This window comes from Brachyistius frenatus, unplaced genomic scaffold, assembly GCF_029030835.1.
Source record: "Brachyistius frenatus isolate BFR_SWC_R1_liver_20210118 unplaced genomic scaffold, ASM2903083v1 Contig_32, whole genome shotgun sequence".
NCBI lineage: Eukaryota > Metazoa > Chordata > Actinopteri > Embiotocidae > Brachyistius > Brachyistius frenatus.
The window spans coordinates 1,463,601-1,479,488 of NW_027210631.1; the positions used below are offsets into that span (position 1 = coordinate 1,463,601).

The 15,888-nt window shown below is 41.6% G+C and overlaps 1 protein-coding gene across 3 annotated transcripts in view; it reads right to left on the reverse strand.

Moving 5' to 3' along the window:
- The window catches only part of LOC138621767 (proton myo-inositol cotransporter), a 73,000-nt gene that overhangs the window by 24,345 nt on the left and 32,767 nt on the right, over positions 1-15,888 (reverse strand). For all 3 annotated transcript variants that reach the window (XM_069700070.1, XM_069700071.1, XM_069700069.1), the window contains one exon: positions 5,984-6,092. In XM_069700070.1, the coding sequence (XP_069556171.1) occupies positions 5,984-6,092 (109 nt within the window). The remainder of the gene's footprint in view (positions 1-5,983; positions 6,093-15,888) is intronic.

A 15,888-nucleotide genomic window follows, 5' to 3' on the forward strand; every position in this document is an offset into this window, starting at 1 on the left:
CGTATGCACAGCACAGCACATGCACATTATATACTGATTATGTACTCGTACATATCCATATGCATACGGTCCTCGTTACACTTCTACCTCACACCTTCTGTTTCTGTTTAACATCTGTGTTTTGGCTCCTTCCATCTAGATACTCCCATGTGTGAAGTCCGTACATACTATTTAACAACTGCACTACTTTCTTTTTACCTTTTTTTTTTTTTTTTTAATCTTTTATATTGTATTTATATTTTTATATTTAATTTATATTTGATATTTCTCTTGTGTTGCACCGACTTGGTCTGTTTTTCTCAATTTCGTTGTACCCATTGACAATAAAGAATTGTGATTGCGATTGTGATTCCTGTACAACTGGCTGCAGAGTCTTTCTGAGAAAAATGTAATCTAATAGCAGCACAATACCATCATGTCACGAGTGCTTTGAATGGCTACAAGAGTTGTTGCTGTACAGTTACACTGAGTGGAGGTCACGAATAACTTGGACAAAATGCAGACTTACTTGTAAATGCATTTGTAAGGGTTTACGACGAGTGTACATGACCAAATCTAGTTTTAGAATTCTTCTATAATTCATGGGCTTTAAGTGAAAGAGTGCATATATGACTGAATCATAAGTAAGGCTGTTGTTACACAGAAAATATGTACGTATTTACTGAAAAGCATGTGTATATAATTTTCACCTACATTTGGCCTCAGTTAACATCCCTTTTTAGTGTGCAGCAACAGTCTGCCAACACAGAGGGGCTCCCTGTTCCCTTGTCAATGTGAGTGTATTGGAACTAAGCAGCAATCAACAGTGACGTCAGCCATTATGAAGCCTCGAGTTCGGATTTTGGCCGTCGCCATCTTTCTATTTTAGAGCCAGAAGTGACCCTATTTGGACGAGCTGGGGGGGAGAAAGCAGTGATTTTGACTCGATCTGATTGGGAACCCGAGGACACTAACATCCCACCCACCAGTAGAGGAAACCACACTGCAGCACAGGACACGTCCACTGTTGTATGGAGTCTATGGCAGGAATAACAAACATTATGGATGTTAGTAAAATTCTGAAAAACGTATTTGGATTCAGCGTGCAAAACTAGTTAAACAGGTATTTTTTTTCCGCATGCATCAGAAAACAAATTTGGTAACTAGTTTGATATGTCTGAATTGACTTTCAGATCCAAAGTATACTGTAGACCTAACTGCTAATCGTTTTACCCCACATGTTATTTTTAGTAAAATAATAACACAGTTCCTAAGTGCAGCTGTGTCGGCACAGCCACTATACAATATATATATATGTCATTAGGTTCTCTTCATTTATTAAACAGCACACTGACACTATGGAGAAAACTAATTTGCATTCAAGTATGTGTTGTGTACCTGCACCGAGTGCATGTGTAAGCCTGTGTGAAAATGACAAAGGCGATCATCCAACCAGCATCTCTGGAAGAGAGCTGTTGTTAATCACACAACATCGAGTGTGGATATAAGTTGATGAACAAACACTGTGTGCATTAGGAGCTGTGTGTCAGCTATGTTGAGTGGAAGTGAAGGGAACAAAGAAAAAGATACTTGATGATGAGTCAGGGACCACTGCACTTCTATTAAAAAAAAAAAAAGAAAAAAAAAGGCTTCATTGCACTCCTGCTCTACTTTAAAGCCTCTCTGTCACAAAGTTTCTCTTTCTGACAGTCTGTCAATCATTTTGCATTCACTCTGTCGTTCTATGCACCCGAGCAGCCCAATTAAAATCACGTGACCTCCCGACAGGCTAAGACAGAGTAGAAAGCTGCTTTAAACACAGCGCAGTCCAATAAAGGTTCGTTAACATTGATTGACTGGAAAAAAGACTGAAATGGCTGTTGGATCACAACTTCAGTTGAAACTTCAAGTAGGACAGCTAATAGGGACTCAGATGTACCCTTTGTGTGAGCATATTTTACTTGGAGAAAAAAAAAAAAAAAAAATCTGTGAACTCTGTCAATTCGTTCCTGTCAAGCTCCCAACTTGAGAGAGCCGACTGTTAGAGCAGAGTGACAGCCAAAATGTGTTTTCCTAGTTTAGTTAGCATTTTTACTTTGTGTGTGTGTGTGTGTGTGTGTGTGTGTGTGTGTGTGTGTGTGTGTGTGTGTGTGTGTGTGTGTGTGTGTGTGCGTGTGCGTGTGCGTGTGTGCGTGCGTGCCTGTCTGCCAGCTTCTCTCACTGCCCTTTTCCTTCTTGTTCGGTGCCAGCCTGGTAGTTTAATCAGGGAAAGTAGCTGGGGACAGAAAGAAAGAGAGAGCGAGAGAGAGGAGCTTGTGTCTCAGCCCGGCTGATTTAGCAGCTCCTCAGACCTCCTTTATATCTCGCTGGCTAATGGGGCTAGCCAGGCAGCTTCTCACGGGAACAGAGAGGCAGGTGGTGAACAAGCAGACTGGCAAAAGTATACAGAGGTAAGACACGCACAGGATGAGCAACTTCGGTGCTGGGAAATGAAAAAAAAACACAAAAAAAAACCAGGCAGGCGTCTATAATGAGTAAACATACTGTACAGATATAGATCAAAGGAATGTGTGTGTTCAAATCACACTAGGTATGCTGGAAGACAGAAAATCTATTCATTTTTAAGAGGACAATAATATGTTGTATCTCTACAACTAAAGTACTGCTTAATTTTGTATTTTTTTCCCAGTGTGAACAAATTACACACTCAGTACCTGGTTGGGCTTGTAGCTTCAAGCTTCCTGTCCTGCATTCATGTAAGTCATCGCATCATTAGTCCTGACTTGCTGCCTGCGGTCGAGAAATTGTGAGAGGCCCTGTCGGATTTTATTGCTAATGTGTGGTCTGTTTCACTGTGTCTTGCAGCCCATATTGATTAGAAGCTAATATGGAAGTAAAGTCTCCTTTGATTGTACAACTGACACAGATCATAACCATGGTGCGATGGTGCGGTCTTAAATGTGTTTTATAAAACACCTCATTAGAAGAGGCGTGGAGGATTCTAATTTGACTTCAGAATCTTTCACACAGTTTGAGACTAAATGAACCACAAACAAAAGCAAAAACAAGTCAGTGACCATGATTAACACCATTACCGCTGAAATGAACACCTCCTGGATGAACGGATAGCAGAGGCACAAACATCATCCGCTGTCTTTGTGCAAGGCCACAACCTTCAGTGTTTGTGCACCTTTCTCTCTCCTCACGCCTCGCTTTCGTCACATTGGATAAATAGGAAAGAGCTCCATCGCTGCGACTTGCGAGTATTCACGTCACACGACAACCAAGGTCCCTGTTGTGTCTGTAATGTTGGTCATATATCAGTTATAAACATGCTATCCACTAAACCCGAGTTTGGTTACATTCCACAACTAACTTTGCCTTCCACGTCTGCCTGGTTTTCAGGCACTACTGCATTATATTGAATATCAAAGGGACCTTTTGGAAAAAAAAAAAAAATCTCAGTTAAATAGCTCATAATCATGAGTGTTAAGTTGTTGTGGAGGATGTTACGAGTCAGAAACCGGGCTGCCAGCACTTTGTGGGTGTGCAAAGATATTTTCTTCGTGTTTCTGTTAATTATGTTGCACCTGCAAAGACAGGGCAGCTTTATCATTTTTTGTAGTGGTAGTATAAGATTCACTCCTGTATGATGACTTTTGGTGACTTCATGTAATTTGCTCACTTTCAGCCTGACTTGGAGATGTAATTAGTCCCAATACTAAGCTGTGCAGTGTCTTTACCAACAAAATGATTCTTTAAAATATCTGTAGTAAGCTTGCATGAGTAAAAAAAAAAAGAAAACATTTCCAACCAGGAAACGGCACATAGCTCACAAAAAGCAAACAACTCAAAAGGAGACATTGTCAAAAATTGATTGTTGACAGTGTGAGGTCTTTAATGTCAATTTTGACGGATGTAATTATCACCATAATCAGCAGCAGCGCTTATTTTTGAAAATGAAAGGGCAATCAGATTACAATTCGCAGACCGGAGACATATTTTAATGTCAGGTGTAAACATGACACAATCTCAACAACATCTTGATCGAAGACGTATTAATGCTCAACGCAAATGGGTCACTCTGAACACAGATATACAGGCAGGTAGACGTTTACAGGAAGACCAGAAGACAAATAAGTCAGAGAGAGAGAGAGAGAGAGAGGTGGACAAGGACACTGTGATAGATTTAGTTTGTCACCTCAGGTGTTGGCAGCAGGAGATGAAGATAAATATACAGTAAGACAGGCAGACAGTCAACAGACTTACATTCAGGGAGACATATAGAAACATTAAATAGATGTAATAACAGATGCAGAGTTTCACCTCTGCAAACCAAAGCTGAATTTCTCTACATCGTCGTCCTCTCTCTGTCCACTCAGAGTCCACTCCATGCACACATATGCAAATGTTCATACTTTTAGTTTCACGCTTCACACACACACACACACACACACACACACACACACACACACACACACACACACACACACACACACACACACACACACACACACACACACACACACACACACACACACACACACACACACCTTCTGAGCCACAGACTGTCTCCATCGGTGCACACAGGTGCACATGCGCAGACACCAAAGTGCATTGTGTCACATTTCAACATTTCACGTATTGAGTCGCGCATGCTTGCAGACACACCCGTACGAGCACACACTTATCCTACTGCTCTCTCTCACATCCGACGGTTGCTAAGCAACAGCAGACATCCACAGATTGTTTACAGACCCTTGTAATATAGTTCATCTCAGAGGGAAGGTGAGGCAGAGACAGATGACACAATCTCCTCCGGTGGAAAGATAAAAACGAATAAAAGAGGGAAGGTGCTCCGACCCTTCACAGACAAGTGGGCAGCAGTGCATTGAGGCCATTGCTCTCCAGTATACGGCGTGTTATGAAAGAGATGTTTTGTGATATAATTCGGTGCTGCTGAACCAAATACATCTGTCTCGATCTCTTGTGAGGGCGTAAGGGATGAATGCACACTCAAACTTTTCTTTTTCACTGGCAATGTGATGTCGCAACAATCAAGGCTCCTGGTTCAGCCTTTTGAAAAAGGAATGACAGGTGGACACAGCTTCCCACTTCCACACATGAAGGGACGACTGAGTTAGCAGCTAGGCAGTAATATTTACTGTGAAAATATAGAACCACGTTACAGATTAATGGTAAACAAATGTCAGGAGTTCTTTATAAGAATAACTTTGAGTTATGTTAAACCTGCAATGAGGAACTTTTCTCTTCCCCGTCTGGCAGTAATTACAAAAACCCTGCGAACACGAGCTTGTGCCAGAGTCTCTGCTGAAATCGGTCGCGACTGTTGTGGATGTAAAACGGTGGATAAATTATGGATGAATGAAATAGAAGTTGTCACAAACCCCAGAGAAAAGATTAATTTCACTGTCAGATTTTGATGCATTTGCTCCGATAACATTTTGAAAGTCTTGAAGAGCCACATGACTGAATTTGTTCATCGCAATTTAGGTAAACCAGCAGTTAGCATCGGACTAAAGCAGTGGTTAGCATAGGGCAAAACTGAAAGTTACAGATATGTATTTGGTAGTAATGGGGATTAGCTTTGTGTGAACTTGTTTGACAAGCGCTTGAATGTTTATTTAGGCTGTAAAAGTTTGTGCAGGGCTGAAACTAATTAATAATCTCTTTCAAATGAGGAAATATGGACAATCTCTGTGAAATAGTTTGTTATTTCTTATCTTGAGTCCTGTCAACTTGCACTCAAGATACATCGTAAATAATGCAGAGACATAAATTTACTTCAGAAAGACTTGGCATCAGTTCCCAAATACTTGAAGCCTGTACAGCTGCACACTTGAAAATACAACTATAAGTATCCTCGGACTTTTAGGTCCTACTTAACGCTGACCACTGCAGACTCCATACAGTCTGTTGTCCTGGCACAACCGGCAGAATAAAACAACGACGGCGCTAAAAGTAGGCCGAAGTTTGCACTCACATGACTGTATTGATTCCCGAAAGCTGCTGGAACATCTGCAGACCACAACCCACCAGGAGGGCGCGCCGAGTCGGGGGGTAGGTCAGCATCCGCCAGATCACTAGGCCATCTGGAGACAAAAGCAAAGGCACAGCAGAAATTTATTTCAAGCTCGGCACGACTTCACTGTGGAACGTACACATACTTTAATAGGGAGTGTAATTCCAAAATAAGCTGCCCACCACAAGATAAGCAAGCGAGACCCCGGCTGCGACACAAGTGAAGCCGACATGGAAGTCAACAGATTTCTTGCAGCGAAGCCTCCATGATGGGACCTAACAGCTCAGCAGCGTCACTCACTGTCAACAAAGATTTTTATTTTCCAGAATACGCCTGAACGCCTGTTGAACTTGGAGCACCTTACGAGAAAAGTGGGTTGAAACATCATTACATAAATGAAAAACATGCAGAAATGTATTGTATGAAAATACTGGACTCCTGAGATGAGGTTGTTTGTCACTTTTTGGTATACCTACAGCACAAATAAAGCACATTTTCTTGGGACAGACATGTTGCCTGTTTGCTGTCCTCATGTGAACGCTCTTAACCAGGAAGAGGGACGTTCCCATATGGGAATTTTCCCAATTCCCATCTACCTGAATGCACAAGTAAATATAAAACTACTTTCAACAATTGGTTAGCTTAGCTTGGCCAAAGAAATTCTGGAGGCTACAAAATAGTTTACCACATAACTGCATGTAAATACAATGTGCTATTTTTATACTTTGTCTTTTGTATCGATTCAACTAATATACAGTGGGTACGGAAAGTATTCAGACCCCTTTACATTTTTCACTCTTTGTTTCATTGCAGCCATTTGCTAAAATCAAAAAAGTTCATTTTATTTCTCATTAATGTACACTCAGCACCCCATCTTGACAGAAAAAAACAGAAATGTAGAAATTTGTGCAAATTTATTAAAAAAGAAAAACTGAAATATCACATGGTCATAAGTATTCAGACCCTTTGCTGTGACACTCATATTTAACTCACATGCTGTCCATTTCTTCTGGTCCTCCTTGAGATGGTTCTACTCCTTCATTGGAGTCCAGCTGTGTTTAATTAAACTGATTGGACTTGATTAGGAAAGGCACACACCTGTCTATATAAGACCTTCCCGACGGAAGCCTCTCCTCAGTGCAAGACGTATGAAAGCCTGCATAGAGTTTGCCAAAAAACACATGAAGGACTCCCAGACTATGAGAAATAAGATTCTCTGGTCTGATGAGACCAAGATTGAACTTTTTGGCGTTAATTCTAAGCGGTATGTGTGGAGAAAACCAGGCACTGCTCATCACCTGCCCAATACAATCCCAACAGTGAAACATGGTGGTGGCAGCATCATGCTATGGGGGTGTTTTTCAGCTGCAGGGACAGGACGACTGGTTGCAATTGAAGGAAAGATGAATGCGGCCAAGTACAGAGATATCCTGGAAGAAAACCTCTTCCAGAGTGCTCTGGACCTCAGACTGGGCCGAAGGTTCACCTTCCAACAAGACAATGACCCTAAGCACACAGCTAAAATAACAAAGGAGTGGCTTTGGAACAACTCTGTGACCATTCTTGACTGGCCCAGCCAGAGCCCTGACCTAAACCCAATTGAGCATCTCTGGAGAGACCTGAAAATGGCTGTCCATCAACGTTCACCATCCAACCTGATGGAACTGGAGAGGATCTGCAAGGAAGAATGGCAGAGGATCCCCAAATCCAGGTGTGAAAAGCTTGTTGCATCATTCCCAAGAAGACTCATGGCTGTACTAGCTCAAAACGGTGCTTCTACTCAATACTGAGCAAAGGGTCTGAATACTTATGACCATGTGATATTTCAGTTTTTCTTTTTTAATAAATTTGCACAAATTTCTACATTTCTGTTTTTTTCTGTCAAGATGGGGTGCTGAGTGTACATTAATGAGAAATAAAATGAACTTTTTTGATTTTAGCAAATGGCTGCAATGAAACAAAGAGTGAAAAATGTAAAGGGATCTGAATACTTTCCGTACCCACTGTATATATATGCATAATGTTAATTTCAAACTTTAGAGATGGTGGTAGCTTGACTTTGTAGCGTTTGGACGGAGGCTAGCTTTAGGCTGTTTCCAGTCTTTGTGCTAAGCTAAGCTATCCACCTAATGTTGGTACCTTAATATTTACCAAAACGCCGTGAGAGTGATATCAACTCTCAGCAAGAAAGTGTGTACGTTTATTTCAGACCACTTTTCAAAATGTCAAACTACTATAAAACAAGAGCAACGACGGCAGGTCCTGTTCAATAAACGGGACCATCAAAAAACGATCAAAAGTATATTTCCATATTTCCAAAGTACGGACAGGGAACTCACTCATTTTGACAGCTCTGATTTCAGCGTCAACTTACCATCCATTAACCATACTGCCCTACAACCGGGTGACCAGAGTTCAAGCCTCTGTGACAACAAAATACTGGTTCTCTTTCACAACAAGCTGAGGCTTTGTCAGATCTGTCGCAGACTCTGACCTCCAACTTCCCTCCAGTGTTAACGAAAGACAATCCATGTATCTTTTGAGGATCATCGTAGCACAGTAGCTGCCTTTAGTCGTTTTCTGATGGTGGATATCTCAGGGTGGGATGAAACAAATATTTAAATTTGGCTTTGGCCTCTTGGAGTCCCACTTGGCTCAGCAACAGAGCCAGACTGTGATCTCCAACACACACAGACAGGTGTCTCCTTTGAGAGGGAAAGTCTGAATAAGATGATAGAATGGCTGGACAGGCATGAAGCTCTGGGATGAAGAAGGGACACCCAGAGTGCAAAGAGATCAGACAAGCCTGAACACACACACACACACACACACACACACACACACACACACACACACACACACACACACACACACACACACACACACACACACACACACACACACACACACACACACACACACACACACACACACACAAAGGTAATGTCAGGATACACAAGTGTCTGTGCAAACACAAGCACTTTCAAATATATAAACACAGATGCATGAGCCTGCACATGAGATGACACACACAGGCTGATTTATTTGGGAGCAGCTGTGTGTGGGAGGACTCTGGACCAGTGAGCGACTCCTTAAGCTGTTTGACAAGCAGAGCAGACTCTGTAAAGGAGGCCCCTGATGACACACAAACACACTTAAGCCTTCGCTTTGATGGCCGCCTGTCAGACGTCTTAAGAGAGACATTACCGCCAACTTTTGGGACCTTTCAAATCTGAAATACTCAAAGAGGCTTCTTCACTCTCACCTATTTGTCCACATTTTCGCAGCAGCTGCTCCTTCTCATCAAGACGTAAGAGGCAATTTTCACAACACACCGTGAAGCCATCCAAAATGATTTTCGTGACTCGTGCTTTCCATACAATTTTGCATCTTTTTCCCACAAGTGTCCCACACACACAGACTCTGCATTTATTTTCTAAAGGTCTATGTTTGTTTATGAGGTTCGGCAGGTTTTGTGTGATCTTTGTTGCAGAGTTTTGGCGTTGGCCAGAACACCAACTTAGCTTCATTTCTATTTTTGCCTATTCACTGTATTTACTCATATAATCAAGCTTACACCACTGGACTACAGGCGACTCTCTCAGTACCAGACTGGGCTCAGGTTGTGTAAAATACATCTGTTTTTTTGTCGGTGTTCTACTGTAGTTTTCAGAATGGGTTCTCGTATTTTTCCCAACTGTAGGTCAGTATCCTTTTTCAAAGTCAATTCAATTCAATTCAACTTTATTTATATAGCGCCAAATCACAACATAGGTTATTTCATGGCACTTAACACATTAAAGTCCTTACAGCAAGACTTTACAATATTATACAGAGAAACCCAACAATTCAACAATTCCCACATAAGCTAGGAGGGAAAAAACTCCTCTTTAAGGGAGAAAAACCTCCAACAGAGGGAAGGAAAAACTCCCTCTTAACAGGAAGAAACCTCCGACAGTCGAGGTTTAATTTGAACCAGAGGAGGAAGCAATATGTGTATGTGCTGATCCATTTCCATGGCGTAACCCGGTGGAGTGGTGATTGGCCGATCCCCAGAGATCAGACCAGAAGACTCTTATCTGATTAGCCGACAGGGAAATCAGGATTCATTGAGCGAAGTCAACTATCAAGAGACTTGAGACCTGATGACACACACACACACACACACACACACACACACACACACACACACACACACACACACACACACACACACACACACACACACACACACACACACACACACACATTCACATGCAATCAATCATACAAACACAATATCTCTTCCCCTCTTGTTCTCTCAAGTCTTTTTCCACACAGAATCACACCAGATCAAGCAAACAGCACAAGATTTAAAAACATCACAAGGCACACGTGTGTTTTCACACATCTATTCACTTTGAAATTAACACTCATATTCACTCCTCAGTGCAGCAAAAGACTCTCACACACGTGCACAAACACACACAGCTTAATTTCCTCAGTTGAACGCCACCCAGCTGTAATTTAATCAGATGAGATATTGAAAAAGAGGGATGGCGATGAAAAACAAGCCAGCGGGCTACCAGCAAGCCACAAGCACGGTGATTAAGTCTCGGAGCACGGCAGTAATTGCACGGTAGTTTTCCACATTGAACCTTTCCAGTTCCATCTGCTACTTTTGAATTTGATCCATACTGCGATACCAAAATTACCAAAGCATGAAACATCTTTTCTTGTGGTCCACTAATACAAAACCTTAGTCAAAAAAAATGTTGCTTTGAGTTGTAAATCATGTTTGAATGCACGAATGATACGTGTAAAATATGTCATGATACAGTTGCTATTAAAAAAAATAGGCATTGAATGTGAGTGTAAAACACACACATGAAGCTCGCTACTCTTTTCTTCTATCAATCCACCCACACAAGCTCGGTGATCCTTCTTCCACCATCAATTCCTTTGATTTATGACCTTATCAGCTTCCCATCCCTCGACTTCTTCCCCTGCTCTTTGATATTCAGCAGAGGAACCTCCAATTAGTTCCTTTTTCGAGCCTACCTGCTTTCGGGAAACACCCTGCAACCTCTGCGCATAACAACCCCCATGGCCAATTAAAGTGCCTGTTTAGCACCGTCAGATGCTTCTTTTTATGCACGCTTCAAACACAGGTCAGCTTCATGAAATGTACCGCAGGGGGAGAAATTCGGAGAAGGGGAACAAGGAGTCGGACCGCACCTTGCTTTTCCAGGAACACTGGCAGGGATGCATTCACGGGACTTACAATTACTGATTATCGATATGATAATCCTCTGTTAAATATATTTCTATCCATAGGTCAATACACAGGTAACGACATCAGGAGGGGAAAAAATTGGGCTCCAACAATGGGCAATCAAGTTAAAACAAAGAGGCCCAATGAGATGGTCGATGGAAGCACAGACAGAGGTCAGTCTTTTAAGAGGAATGGGCTCGCTTTTAAGGTGGACAGGAATAGCTCCATCCATCCAATCCAATCACCGAGACTGGTTGGCTGGAAACTGACTACACTCACAGACCGGGCTGCAATCAGGGACTGAAGCCCGGCCAGGCAATCTGCAGCCTGAAGCCTCAACCTCCATCCCCCACTCTAATTATTTTCTCCACATACTTCTCTTCTTCCTCACCTCTTCTCTGCTTCCTCATCAGAGTGGGATCATGACATCTCGCACTCGACACCGTCAAGATCAGAACAGAAGGTCAGGACTAATAGAGAATAGAAATTAGATCGTTTGCCGCCACGGCTGTTTATGAAACCATAGCGCAGCCTATTTTGCGCGACGGTAAATTATAATGAAACTGCTGTTTCTCTGAAAACCCACCATGTAATTACGCTTTCTTAACTCTTAAAGGCTTTTTTTTTTTTTTGCAAAAATAACCATCTATTACAGGAATACTTAAGACATTCGGGGGATGGTGCTGTGCAAAGATGAAAATACTGACTGGAAAGTTAAAACGAGTACTTCCTGGCAGGGAGCGGTGACGTTCTGTTGTCTTTTTGTCACCAACAGGTTGCTAAGCAAAAAAAACAACACATTACAAACACAGTATGTAATTATTACACACATATTTTACCTTTGGACCAGCCAGGCTAGCTTTACCCACCTATCTCCAGTCCGTATGCTAAACTAAGCTCCTGACTGTTGCTGCATTCTCATCATACCATTCAGACTGGAAACAGAAAAAAACCAACTTTGTGTCTATGTTGTAACTCCAAGGCTGAGATAGCAGGAATTATTAGCAGTGATGTATTTTCCCACTTGGTGAACATAACAGCAGAAAGCCTATTTGGTAAGCTGAGAAAGAAAATACAATAGTGATGCTACTATAATTTATTTTGGCCAATTTAAGAATAGCTATATGAATCTGTCTTTGCTTGTCGATGAGACGCTCCAAATAAAGCTGAATAAAATAAATGAACAAATAAATAAATAAGAGGTCGAGAAGTAGTAGGGGTAACCACTTTGGACAAATAATGCTCCCAAATCATAATAACAAGAAAGTTTTTCTGTCCATACTATTTGCTATTTAATGAACAGATGTGACAGTTGGCGGCTGCATGCGTTCATCTTTACATCTAACTCATGACTAATAAGCATATTTCTCCACACAGCCTGTTCTCATTATCCGGGTGTCAAATACTGCTGTATTGTGAAAGTTGTTGGTGTCACAGAGAAACGCTCAAGATGCCCTTTGGCAGTGTGATGACGCAGTTCCAAGAAGGAGGTGCTGTGATGGAGTATGAAAAATGGAAAAGTCCGCACAGGAGGTCGGGGGTGGCTGGATGGAACAAACAGGACTTTTACCCAAGATGAAGCTGAAGTCAACAAGTCAACAAAAGGATAAGGATATATTTTAGGTATTGTACATCAATTACTTACATCACGTAACATTATTACATATCTTTTACGAACCCTAACCAAGACTTTTTGGTGTCTAAATATGAGACGCCAGTAGGCTTTGACAAAATGTCCGTATTTGATGTGCTGGGATGAGAACAGGTTGTACCACATGTTGAACTGTTCCTTTAACTGATGGAGACTCACATTGACAGTTGCAAGTGTCCTAATCTTACTGGAAGCACTTTCAATTAAACCACTATACTAAAATGATTTCATAACTATACAGGTTTTGCTTTAGTGAGAGCACCTTAAGGGAATTTTCTTAAACTTTTGGTTCCAAACATTATCTTGGAGTCAAGGATGAACTAATCCAAATTTGGTGGTCAAAGGTCAGAGGTTAAGGCACATAAACACGAGGCAGTAATTTTTATTAAATGAGCTAGAGTGAGGGCAGAGCACCATGAACTGTTGTCCTCGAGCTCCTCATAAATAGTGTGTGATTTTTAAAAATAATTTATTTTGGTACTTGACTCTTTAGCAGCACATTATAATAACCGCCATGACATCAAGTGAAGGAGTAAAAAAAACAGGCAAAAATGCACATTTAAAGGAGACTATTCTTGAGTCAGCTAGAGGCAGACATTTTGGAGCCAGTGAAGCTTAGATGTGTTGCCTGCTGTTTTGATAATATTACGAACAAGCTACAGATGATAGGTGGAAATGTGTCCTTCTCCAACATAGCTTTGAAATCTAAATAGATTTTTTTTCTAGAAAGCAAGAAACCAGACTGGCTCGTTCCTGGATAATCGAGAATCACTCAGATCCTGTAGCATTGAAGAGGTACAGCATTTTAAGTGGAGCTGATCAAATCTTGACTCGTGTCTGCAGATGCCGGGTAGCAGCTGTGTTTATCTAAGGGCACTGAGGGGCCAGTGGTTGCCAGGAGCCGAGGACCAGACAGACAGACAGACGGATTGATAGATGGATAGATAAATGGAGTCACACACACACACTTAGGGGCTGACATAGAAAAATACACGAGAGTAGAGCAACGGAGCTCACACTGGTTCAGCTATGATACATCAACATTAATAGCATCGTGGAATCGTCACTCATTAGACAGGAATAAAGAGACGGAAACACGAAAGCATCTAACAGAGCAGCTTAAGCAAAATCATTTTAAGTATTTGGTGATGGAAAGATATCTGATTGCGAACATTAATTTTGAGTTGATCCTTTACGCACATATTTGGAGAATCTCCCTATTGACAGCAGAATTACTGGTAGATACAAGCTTCTGTGTCTAAACGGCATCTCCACCTGTATTGACAAGGAGTGCTTCACCAATTTAGTGTTGCACTCCTGTAACATGTCCAGACTCATGATAGACTGGTCAAGATGCAGCATAAGCAGAGATATATATATATATTTTCATTTGCTCTTCTTTGGTATCTACATTACCTACAATCTCAGCTTGAGATTGAAGCCTGTGACGCTAAGAGGCTAATGCTTCCTCCAGGTGGTACCCTCAAGCAGTATACTTCATTTTAACTCCATCCCTTGCTTTTTTTTTTTTTTTTCACTTGATCAGGCTTTATCCAGCTCCATCTGGAGCCGCAAAAGGCTTTTCATAACCACTTTTACAATAGTGCTCCTGAGGAAATGAAAATAGACTTTGATGTTTAAAAAAAAATCCATGGTCTCCTTTGACTTCACAGCCACCACTAAAGACTAGCATCCCTTGCAGCAAATAAAAGGAACCAGGTAAAGTAACACCTGCTTCTTTCTTCTTCAATGAAATATTTCAACTCCCTCATTTCTGACCACTCTAAAATTGAACGGCTTCATTTTACCCCAATCTGTATCTGCCAGAACAGTCAGTGGAGGAAAGGATAAGTCCCGCAAGACCTTGATATCTAAATGCACTTCTGATTCCCATTATTGACTCCAAAACCAAAGAAAACCACAACAGAAGAGGAAACAAGTTGTATGAAAGTAATATGGAGTATTAACTTTTAGATGTTTATATAGTATTTTATATTATTTGGCCATTTTCATTTTGGACAGGTTCTGTGCCCCCTTAATGTGCATCGCATCACACTATTAAATAGGTGGTTTGGACAGTGCTAGCGACAGGCGTACTGGACCTTCAGCGACAGGGGCAACTTAAAATAATTCCTCGGTGATTCAAGTTTAACACGGGACACGAATGGCCAGACTCCTGTGGGAAAGTCCTGTGTTTGAAGTGGCAGCCCAAAGCCATATGACTCATTGTTTTGGGAGAGAGGACTTGATCTGGCTGAGAACCAGAGGACACTACGCCTGCTCACCGATAACAGCAACTCGACTGCACCTCAGGCATGTCAGGCAAACCAAGGACGCCCGCAAACATACCTCTGATGCCTGATATGTAATGAATTATGGAATTGTTTTCAGAAGGACTGTCAGAGCAATGAGACCGTGACACCGTGGCTCATGACACCGTAATGACTTGTGTAAAAGTGTATTGACTTTGTACTTCATGAGAAAAGTTGATGTTTTTTGATGGTAAGTGTTGAAGCAGGAGGTATTTTGAAGCCAGCCCCTTGTGGCCCTCTGGGGTATTGTACTTTAAGGCACTTCCGCATTGGAACCAAAGACTCCCTGTTATTTATACAATCTACATTGTGAACCATCCAACCAACCCCAAATCTCCCTCCTTGAGCAGACATTATCACTCTTTATGCGATGTGACTGGATTTCCTTCTTTGCTCCTGTCGTAATCGTGTCCTTTGCGACTGTGAAATCTATTGGGACCATACTAGTTGGGGATTTTACACTTTGATTGATTGATTCCTTTGATACAAATGGATTGTTTTTTACTTTAGTCACTAGTAGTTACGCAAGCAGGTTTAGTGGGCCCCTACTGGCCCATATATTTGGGACAGATATGTGATGATAACTGCTTCTTCAACAGTCTGATAAGATGTTTTTGGTTTTAAAAAGTCACCGCCTGATTATGCAACC